Genomic DNA, 11875 nt, shown 5'->3' on the forward strand with positions numbered 1-11875 from the left:
AAAGTCGATTATTTGTTGCCCTCCATAGATGCCGCTGACCTGCTGATTTCCTCCAGCATTTCGGGGTGCTCTGGATTTTCAGCATCCGTAGGCTTTCTTGTTAAATATCGTCGAAGTCCTTGTGCAGATACTTGATTTCTCATTAACCGTAAAGTTCCTGGAGAGAAACTATAGGATGTTACTGCGAAAAGGATCTGGCATCACTTCGTAGTCAAGGTCCGATGAGGATTCTTCGGCAAGGTATGGTAAATGGAAGTTACAATATGTCTGAGGAACAATTTCAATATTTCGAAAAGGTAATGATGTAGATAGATGACGGTGGTTGGCTGTCGATGTTGTCTTAATGAAATTTACTAAGCACTTGTATGAGGTCCCCATGTCAGGGAATATATGAAGGTAATGGGTACTGATGTTCTTTAGTTGTGTTTTAGTTAACCCTTTGACTATGTCTTGCATGGCCGGTTGACCTGGAAGGTATGTGGAATCAGCATTGGCTTGTTTATGAAAGAAGCGTGTGATGGTTAAAGTTCGATTCTGTTAATATTGGATGCCACAGGGGTCAGTTTTAGGACTTCTGTTTAATATTACTTATGTACATAAAATTGCTATGATCTTAATGCATGGTGATAATGCATGGTAATGCAATGTGATATGGTGCAACTCAAACTACCTACGTCTCAATATCACCAAGACCAAGGAGATGGTGGTGGACTTTAGGAGATCAAGCCTCATATGGAGCCAGTGATCATTAATGGAGAATGTGAGGAGCAGGTTAAGACCTACAAGTATCTGGGAGTACAGTTAGACGAGAAGCTAGACTGGACTGCCAACACAGATGCCTTGTGCAGGAAGGTACAGAGTCGACTGTACTTCCTTAGAAGGTGGGCGTCATTCAACGTCTGCAGTGAGATGCTGAAGATGTTCTATAGGTCAGTTGTGGAGAGCGCCCTCTTCTTTGTGGTGGCGTGTTGGGGAGGCAGCATTAAGAAGAGGGACGCCTCACGTCTTAATAAGCTGGTAAGGAAGGCGGGCTCTGTCGTGGGCAAAGTACTGGAGAGTATAACATCGGTAGCTGAGCGAAGGGCGCTGAGTAGGCTACGGTCAATTATGGAAAACCCTGAGCATCCTCTACATAGCACCATCCAGAGACAGAGAAGCAGTTTCAGCGACAGGCTGCTATCGATGCAATGCTCCTCAGACAGGATGAAGAGGTCAATACTCCCCAATGCCATTAGGCTTTACAATTCAACCGCAAGGAGTAAGATATGTTAAAGTGCTGGGGTTGATTGTATTTAATGTATTAAGTAAACTACTTAAGAACTTTTTAAAAGCTATTATTAATGCTTTTGGAGAGAGTGATTTAGATGCATATCATATTTTTACTGAGTTAAGTATTGTATGTAATTAGTTTTGCTACAACAAGTGTATGGGACATTGGAAAAAATGTTGAATTTCCCCATGGGGATGAATAAAGTATCTATCTATCTATCTATCTATCTATCTATCTATCTATCTATCTATCTATCTATCTATCTATCTATCTATCTATCTATCTATCTATCTATCTATCTATCTATCTATCTATCTATCTATCTATCTATCTATCTAATGTGCTCAGTGGTTGGGAAGATGTTGGAATCGATTGTTAAGGGTATGATTTTGGAGTACTTGGAGACAGATGATAGAATTAGCCGATTGTCAGCATAGCTTCCTTAACGGAAAGTCTTGCCTGAAAAATTTGAGGAGATTCTTTGAAGAAATTAATAACAGCATAGACAAAGAAGATTCGGTGGAATACGTACCTGACGTTTGACAAGCTGCCACGCATAAGGCAGCCCAAAAAGTTAAGAGCTCCTGGCCTTGCAAGAAGGATACTAGCATAAAGAAAGTATTGTCCGATTAGAATGCACAAATGCGTCAAAAACGGTGCATTTTCTGTTTGCTGCAGGAACTAGTAGTGTTCTGGAATGGTCTCTACTGGGACTGCTCCTTTTAACATAATATCTCAGTGACCTGGATGATTGAATTAAAGGCATTGTTGCCTAGTTTGTGGAAGTTAAAACGATTGGTAGAGAGACAGGTAGTTGTGAAGAGGTGTGGAGACTACAGAATGAATTGGATGGATTAGGAGAATGGCAACAACGTCGCAGGGGACATACAGTGTGGCAACTGTATAGCCATGCACTTTGGTAGAAGAAATAAAAGTGCAGGCTATTTTCGAAGTGGGGTGAAAATTAAGGGAACATCAAACATCTGAGGTGCAAAGAGATGTGTGAGTCTTCGTGCTAGGTTCCATAATCGTTCACTTGTAGGTGGTGTTGGTGGCAAGTAAAGAAAACTTGTCGTTACCACTCATTTGAAGAAGACTAGAATATAAAAACGTAATTTTGAGGATTTAAAAAGTACTGATGAGGCCTCACTTTGAGAATTGTGATCAGTTTTGGGCTGCTTATTGAAGAATGGATATGCTAACATTGGAGATCTTTCGAACAAAGTTCATCAAAATAATTCCCGTATTCAAACGCCTGTCATATGAGGAGTGTGTGATGGCTCAGGATTTCTATTCACTGGAACTCAGATGAATGATGACTGATCTCATTGAAACATATCGAATGTAGAAAAGCGTCGATAGAGAGCATGACGAGTACAAGTTTCCTATGGTGATACGGTTTAAGTCCAGACAAAAATCAATAGAATAGAGCGACCTTTTAGAACTTAGATGAAAAGGAATTTATTTAGTCAGAGTTTGGTGAATCTGTGGAATGCGTTGCCACTTGCGGCAGAAGTGGGCAAGTCATTGGGCATATTTCATGTAGAGGCTGGTAGATTCTTGATTAGTCAGGGCCTGAAGGGATACGGGGAGAAAGCAGGGCTCAGGTGCATGTTCTTTTCAGTGGATGTTGTGATTCAACTTCGACCACGGACGCCATGAGCTGTAATAGGGTTGCACTAACCATTACGCTATCTGTGGCATTTTGCTATCTTTGTTGTAGTAAATGAATGATCAAGCTAGAGAGGATATGGAAAAAAAATAAATTCTCAGACACTGCCTGAATTAAGGAGCCTGTATTTAACGGTGTGGATCAGGCATAGTGCCATTGTCTTTGAGCCATAGTTGGAGATGTACAAGATAGGGTAAGAAACATTTCTGAGATTCTCCCAGGTGCCCGGACACCAGAACTCTACTGCGGGGACTGCTGGTCACTAAAACGTTTCGGATCCTTAACGCGTTGAGCAATAGTCCCCTAATAAACTGGATAGCAGGCAGGAATTGAATGCTTCCGGAGATTCCCACACTGCTGATTTCAGAACACCAGTCTTGTGAAACAAAACAAACATTAGCTTTAAGGTATAAACTCCTCATTGTAATATACCGAAAATGATGTTCTTTGAACAAGTCAACGTGGTTATCGGCACCAAAGCCACAGCTGCCGTTCGCTGAGAGCAACTTCTAGTTGTCAGCTTTCATTGGCACAGTCAGTGGATCAGTAAATCAGGTCAGCGTGAATGTTTCACACGAGGATGGACTTCTAGAGAAAAAATACCAATAAGTAATCGGAATATTCCTTGATCTCAGAGTGAGGAAAAGAGTGTGAAATAGAAGAGTCATAATGGGGGGCGTTGGGAGTGGACGCAAAAGCAAGACATAGACACTGAACTACCAGGAACACGACTAGGCGTGAGAAGGAAGTAGGGGAAGAGAGGAAGAAAGGGTGCTGATCATGATCCCAGCCTCGGACGAGACAAGAACTACGGGCCTGGACTAGGACCTGACTAAGATAGGGAACCCAGACATGGAACTGGGGACCAGCACCCTGAGCCAGAGACTGGACAAAGACCCAGAACCTGGGTCTTGGCTCAGGCTTGGACCCCAGAACTAGGCGAGGACAGGACCAGGTGATAGGGCAAGGAGAAAAAACAGACCTGGACGTGAGATTCATGGACAAGACAAGGAAACCCCGGCACAGGACGAGGAAACCTCACCACAGGGCTGGGCAATGTACTCCTGAGCTGGGTGAGGCACAGGGACATGACGAGAGCCCAGAGCCTTTGTCGAGGGAGAGACGACAGGACTGGACGTGAGACACCTGGACAAGGGTACCTCAGCACAGGACGAGGGAATCCCAGCACCGGGCTGGGCGAGGTACTTCTGTGCTGAGCGAGGAATATGTACATGACGAGAATCCAATGCCTTGGTCGAGGGAGAACAGGAACACAGAACTCCGAGCCTGGGTCGAGGAAGGACAGGAACGCAACACACAGAGCCTGGGTCGAGGAAGAGACAGGAACGTGGAACACCGAGCCAGGACCCCTCCTTGGATACAGGACTTAGGGCCGGGACACCAAACGCAGAACGCTGAACACAACGAGACAGTTCCCAAAGCTAGGTAGCGGCAAAAAGGCCGGACCTACCTACCGAAGCTGTGGATACAGACAGACAGTTCCAAACAGGACGAGGCTCCAGACACAGGGAAGGAGAGGCAAGTCTCCAGGCAGAGGCGAGGCTAGGCGAGGAGAGGCAAGGCTCCAGGAAGAGGCGAGGCGAGGCAAAGCTCCAGGCAGAGCCGAGGCGAGGCAAGGCAAGTCTCCAGGCAGAGGCGAGGCAAGGCAAGGCTCCAGGAAGAGCCGAGGCGAGGCCTAGCTCCAGGCAGAGGCAAGGCGAGGCAAGGCAAGTCTCCAGGCAGAGGTGAGGCGAGGCGAGGCGAGGCAAGGCTCCAGGAAGAGGCGAGGTGAGGCAAGGCAAGGCTCCAGGCAGAGGCGAGGCGAGGCAAAGCAATGCTCCAGACAGAGGCGAGGCAAGGCAAAGCAGGGGTCCAGGCAGGAAGGTGAGGAGAAGGGACACAGACATGGGGTTTGGACAGGAGCAATTCAGCAGCCAGAGGCTGAATCCTGAAGCTATTTATGAGGCCAGCCCAAACAGGAATCTGCTGCCTCAACAGAAACTGGGGAAACCCGGGAAACCTGGAAAAAGAAGCTTGGACCGGACCATGAACTGGAATGCGGTTTTCACGGACTGGACCATGGCAAGATCTGTTGCCGCACGGCACCTAAATGAGTGTGTGACATCCTTAGAGAGACCTATTCCCTCAGGAAAGGACGATCATAATCACAGTGTTCACGACAAGGCGGGTAATTAAATATATACACTGCACATGAGGGCTGGGATAAACTCAGCAGGTCCACTGAAAACAAAACGAGATCTTCAAAAGTTCCTCTGTATCCATTACATAATTGCACCTTTGGCAGGGAGAAAATATCATTACATGGCGATAAAGATGACATACGGAAACCAGTAGGTTAAGGGGTTAGGTAAATTTCAGTGGAGACTCGGTGTTCAATCGTACAAAACTCACGGACAGATTCTGCAATGAATCTTAGTACAGATGAAGGACTGAGAATGATATGGACCACACATAGAGATGCTAACCTGCCATGTTTTTGCTCGATTGTTATCCAGCAACCATGAGTTCGCACTTATTGGAAGATGGGTACAACACTGGAGAGCCTATTTAGCTTGCAATGTTGTTCCCCCTTGATGCCAGTTTATAATATATATAGATATATTATGTTATGAAATAATATACCCCTCTGTAACTCCTAAACCCAACCAAACACCTGAACCCACTGTTACATCTAACAAGTTATTCCTACAAATCTGCCCCCCAAAAAATGTCCATCATGTTAACTTTAATCTTTCTCCTTTAAGCAGAGAAATAAAGCATGGTCTCTGGCTTTTGAAGAAGATGGATACATTTGAAGCAGTAGGTGGAACATTAATTGTTTTACTAAGGTATTTAACAAGGCCAATACACACACACACACACACACACACACACACACACACAGAATACAGGTTATAGTGCACAAACTAAATGAGCGCTTTTGTTTAAATTATTTGTCTAATATTATGAAAACGAAGGCATGGGAAACTAACATTTCAAACCTTGAGATAAAAAGTGCCTATGTTTGTGTTAGAGGAAAATAACTTTACTCCAGATACTGTGACTGCATGTATTTTCTTATCTTTTCTGGTTCAGAGATTATCGTCGAGTAATTGAAACATAGCAACATGCAGCAAAGGACCACATAGTTATGGACATTTGCTAAGATTTTGCTTCGACGAACAAAAGTTATTTTCTTCTAATTCACAATTTTAGGCGACAGTTACCTGTCATCTCAAATTTGTTCCTGTTTCTGTGACTCTCTGCTACGTACGGGGCTTATGGGGCTTATTTTGCTGATAGTGGTTATGTCATAGACACCGTTGACTATAAAATATACTACTAATTTTCAAATGATGAACTTAAATAAATGTGATATTTACAGGGAATACTTTAAATTATTTTTCCAAGATGAAAATTACCTCTGCAAAATTAATCTTACTCCAGGAAGCCTGTTCATATTATATACCTTCACAGCATGGTCCAGGTCAATTTTGACCCAGCCCAAGAATCCCCTCATAACAAGTGTCTATACCAAATTCTGAACCACAGATCTATTTAGAATGTATAAATAGCCTATCTGACATTAATAAATAGGTGATTAATCCTTAATTAATGTTTCAGAAATATAAAATCCACTTCAATAGAAACGTGTCAAATTGAACTCGGAACAGAAATTGGTAGCACCTGTAGAAAAGTACAATTTAAAAAAAAAATATTTTCATTATTGCGCATTTCGGGTCACTTTAAGAAGTCATCAAATTTCGGCGAAAAATGGTATTTAGGGTGTTTTTACTGCTGTCAAATGTCCAAACATATCAAATTTGACCCAAACAGTATGTAAGGTTTAATCACCAAATATATCCTATTGAGTTCTCCAGGCCGATGCGAATAAGTTTTAAATGCAATTTTGAAGCTACGGCATCGTGGAAATATCTGTCACTTAACGAATAAAACTTGAGGTTATGCAAATATGTTTCCATTATTCCATTTTCGAATTACATGTTTGTTTAACGGCCCGTTATTAATATACTCATTATTTGTTTCGGAGCTGCTTTCAACATGTATAAGTAAGCATATCCGTTGAATAGTTTTCACGTTACTCATTCCAGTGGGCGAGCACAGAGAACGACAATGGAGCAAGCCCCAATTCTGGCGATCGGGAACGTTTTCTACTATGCATTGGCAATATTAGGTATCCCAGGTAATACATAAATCTTTGTTATGCGACATTATGTACAGTAACTCGTTCTTTCATCAGAGTGCTGAAGTCAGTGATTGGGTCAGAATTCTTTTCCCAGTACTAATCGCTCCATAAGGTTGGTTTTGAAATATTTTCGTAAACCAAAGTTATCATTTTGATTACAGTAATGCGCAGAGTTTTCTCACTCCTCCATTCAACAAGAAGTGCTATGTACAAGAAGTGCTCTCAGACTAATGGTAGTGCATTATGTCGATAGCTTTGATGACAGTAGATTGATAAGAATCTGAATCAGAATTAGGTTTCATATCATTGCCATGTGTCATGAAATTTGGTAAATATGTAATATAAAAAAATACAAATTACGACGTAACGATCATAGATTTAATGTCCGTTCAGAAATCTGACAGCAGAGCAGAAGAAGCTACTCCCGAATTATTAAGTGCCTTCAGGTTCCTGTACCTGCTCCCTGATGGCAGCAATGAGAAGAGGGGCTGTCCTGGGTAACAGGGTCCATGCCGTTGGCTGCTGCCTTTTTGAGTCATCGCTCCTTGAAGATGACATGTCTGCTGGGGAGGCTAGTGCCCAAGATGGACCTGACTGAGTTTATAACATTCTGCAGCTTATTTAGTTCAGATGCATTATCACCCCGCCCCCAGCCCCATAAACGTTCGTGAGGTAGCTATTTAGAATGCTATAACACCGCCTGTTGCATTTGTAATGACTTTCTAGGTCGATAGCTGGCTTTACAGGACGGTGCCAATCTTGCAAACGACTTTGCTGTTTGCTGTTGCACGTCTTTACCTTATTATTTGTTCCAGAATTGTCCGGCAAAGGAGAGTGTGTTTCGTTATAATCCGGTATTGTTTAGTACAGGTCTTAAAAATAAGTCACTTTCGATAACGAGTTTTACTTAGCGCAGATGCACGTTATGGGCCAAATTAAAATTATTTCTCCTGATTATTGATAGCGAGGACAACGGATGTAGCTGTCGAACAATGTGTAGGTGGCGAGATTCGTTTCAGATTATTTCAAAATTATTGTTTGCCCAACTAAACGTTCGCACAGTCAGTAATACAGTTTTGCTGCTTTGCAAAGCATTGACACCTTTTTGCTATCACCTTGCCTCAAGGAACGAGAACAGGTTCAACAGCAACATTACGTTTGCAAAGGTAACTACAATTGTTCAGGGATAATAGTGTGTTGCTGGTGAGGTAGGGAAATTATTGGGAACAAGGAGGCATGATATGTGAACAGAAGCGTCATCCGACTCTTTGGCTCTGAGTGAATTGTTCAAGTGGATGAACCGGTAATTCCGATGAAAAAAGATTGCTCAAATTTGATTTCCTGTAGTAAAACCTGGAAGGAAACATTCAGCATTAAAAATATCCTGCCAAGTATGTTTTCGTTTTGCCGGGCAGCTCTCAATTATTCCGACGGAGTTCATCATTTTTTTCCTCTCTCTGTAGATAACATTAATTACCTTCCTCAAGTTATTTGAATGAATTGTTCCGAACAATCATCAGGACTACATCTGGTGAATTGCAGGGTAGGGACATTGCCAAGTTTAAGGGAGCACTATCAGCATGCACGATGATTGACAACATTCCACATGGTAATGAGGTCGAAAGCTACTCGCTTTTTCATGTCCTCATTGCCATTCCCACTATTCAAAGGCGTAATCCGTCTGCCATTTGCTCTATCCCCAGGGTAATACAGTTAATAAATCAGTGTCTCCGAATAGCACATTCCATCCATGAACATTAATGACAGAAAAACAAAAAATCAAGGGCATAACAGCTTCGTCTACAAGTTGCTATCATACTGAATTGGTACTGTGTTACTGCCGATTTAGCGCCGCGGGTTCAACCACTTGATCTTTGGCTCTCTGATAGTGAGCGAAAACATTCAGCCGGGATGTGCTGATGAAAGGAGTTAAGTAAAACTGGGAGAATGCACACCATTGTCCGTTATATTGTTTCTACTTATTATCCGAAGGGTGACGGTAATTTATTTTTTACACTGCAATAAATGAATGCAGTCGGATAACAACATACAATATCTTTGTCAAAAGAGAGAGGATAGTTGCAAACCTGTAGGATTGAGAGTTGAGGATGTTTTTCACAGGATGCAGAACATTAAACTGGCAATACTCGAACGGAAGTACGACCTCTGCCTTTCTGGAAGGTAGATGCTGCGTTGCAGGTCTATATGTATTTTTTGTAATAATTATTTTTCATGTTCTTTGCATGTCCTCAGCTAATGTGGTCACTCTTCTGACACTCCAGCTCCGGGACTGTGGACTTTCAAACAGCACTAACATCTACCTCGTGTCTATGGCAGTGGCAGACATCATCGTCTTGATCTTCTACGTGGGGATGAACCGCATTCTGGTTCCTCGTTTTTCACAATACTTTCACTTTTATACTATGATGTGCCGCTTCGAGTTAATCATGATAGCGGCAGTGGTTGACTGTTCCGTCTGGCTAACCGTGTCGTTCACGTTCGACCGCTTTGTGGCCGTCTGTTGTCAGGGTTTTAAGCGGAGATACTGTACAGCAAAAACGGCAACACTGATGGTCAGTACTGTTTACCTTCTGACTTATGCCAGGAACCTCCCGTATTATTTCACTGTCCTTCCTTACATAGTTTACAAAGGCCAGCAGATCGGTTGCAAGACAAATCCTGCTATCTACTCAGTTCCAGGCTGGAGAGCGTTCTATTGGCTTCATACAGTTTTAACTCCCTTCGTCCCGTTTGTGACAATAATTCTTTTCAACATAATGACCATCTGGCACATTGTGGTGGCCAGTAGGGTCCGTCAGAGTTTCCATTCAGATGGAGCATCGGGAGACGCGGAGCTGAGGAATCGCCGAAGAGCCATGGTCCTTCTCTTTGCTGCATCAGCTAGTTTCATATCCCTGTGGATGTCAACAGTCGGACTCTTCCTCTTTTCCCGAATCACAAACACGTATTCCTACCGAAATTTCAACGATCCATTCGCTGTCGTCAATGAAATATCTCGTATGCTCCGGGTTCTGAACTGTTGTTCGAGCACTTGCATGTACGCTTTAACTCAATCTAAATTCAGGGAAGAGCTGAAGAGCTTGGGAAAATACTGTAAAAATCTAATATGGAAAATGTTGCAGTGACTAAACGATTTAAGTGTAGCTTGAGTTAAATGCGCCAACTCTCACCGGTTTCGTTAATGAAAATGTAACCTCTTTAATGTTGCATCGTTGTTAGCCTTCAGCCAGATAGACATACTGATAGCGGTGCGAGCTGTTAGCATTTTTACTAACCGTTGTGTTTTCTGAAGACATTGCCACGCAATCTGCTCATGGATTTCGGCCCGCCGCATTGCCTATTGTTTATTGCTAGCAGCTGGCATCGAGTAGAAGCCTACTGCTAGCTTCTGCACTCCAGCGATATACCTTATATAAGATATAGCGAAACTCACTTCAGGATCTCGCCCATTTCTTGAAAGGAACTGCTGAAAGTTACAGAGAGTTGTCGACTTGTCTCAGCGCATGACAGAAATTAGCCTCTCCTCCGTAGACTAACTGCGCTTCTTGCCAGGTCGGCAATCTCCTCTTCTGGGTCATTCTCCTTTCTCCCCACTCCTTTCGGTTAGAAGTTGACAGAATTTTAAAATAAGTAACAGAAGCTCCAAGAAATTTTCTATATCGCATACAAGAGCATTCAAAGGAGCTCAGATATGATAGGGTAAATGATTAATACCAAACAATACTGCATCTTGGCTTTAAGCTCCGTTAACAATATAACAACACAAGACATGGTAGACGTACAAAAAAGCTGGATGAACTCAGCAGGGTCCGGCAGCATCCTTTGAAAGAAGCAGTTTACGTTTCGGGTCGAAACACTTCGTCAGTAATTTATTTTTGTACACTGCAATAAATTAATGCAGTCGGATAGCAACATACAATATCTTTGTCAAAGGAAAGAGGGTAGTTGCAAACCTGTAGGATTGAGAGTTGAGGAAGTCCTGAGGTAGGGTTTCAACCCGAAACGTTGACTGGTACTTTCACTGGATGCTGCCCGACCCTGCTGAGTTCGTCCAGCTTTTTTGTACGTCTTGATTTGACCACAGCATCTGCAGTGCACTTTGTGTTTACAACACATAGTTTCATGTCTAGACCATCTGGCTAGTCCCATCTGCTCCATCATTAGGTGATATCATGTCTAATGGGACTGTGGATTCCAATCTACCTCCCTGCCTTTTCCACATAGTTCTCAATTCGCCATGCATTGCACAAACCACTATATCTGACCATGATTGAAGTATATGTAATGAGGCAACCTCTATGGTTCCCTTGTCCAGAGAAAGTATCAGATTCACTATGCTCTGTCCAGATCAATTTCTGTTCAACTCGGTCCGAAATCAATTTTCGGAATTTGAAAGCTATTTTCCCTAGTTCTAGTCTCGCCTAACAGCGTAAATAACTTTCCAGATTCTATATTATCTTTAACTCTCAACGATTGTTTATGCTTCTATAAGATCCTTTCCAATTCTCCTGAATTACTGCGAATGTAGTTCCACGTAATACAATCTCTCCTCATAGACTAATCCTTCATCTCTAGGATCAACCGTTTGAAAATGCTGAGCGTCGCCTCTAAATGCAATATGTCTTTTTAAAAAACGGCTTCAGAATTTCACACGGTAGTCCAGGGCTGGCTGCATCTGCACCCTGCAGCATAAAATCCCTGCTAT

The 11875-nt window shown here is 42.8% G+C and overlaps 1 protein-coding gene across 1 annotated transcript; it reads left to right on the forward strand.

Annotated features, from left to right (window-relative positions):
* Window positions 1-7076: 7076 nt before the first annotated feature.
* On the forward strand, window positions 7077-10295 carry LOC140734015 (probable G-protein coupled receptor 139). Its single transcript, XM_073057594.1, has 2 exons — window positions 7077-7146; window positions 9403-10295. The coding sequence occupies exons 1-2, from the start codon at window positions 7077-7079 to the stop codon at window positions 10293-10295; spliced, it is 963 nt and encodes a 320-aa protein (XP_072913695.1).
* The last annotated feature ends 1580 nt before the right edge of the window (window positions 10296-11875 follow it).

The sequence above is a fragment of the Hemitrygon akajei genome, chromosome 10 (assembly GCF_048418815.1).
Source record: "Hemitrygon akajei chromosome 10, sHemAka1.3, whole genome shotgun sequence".
NCBI lineage: Eukaryota > Metazoa > Chordata > Chondrichthyes > Myliobatiformes > Dasyatidae > Hemitrygon > Hemitrygon akajei.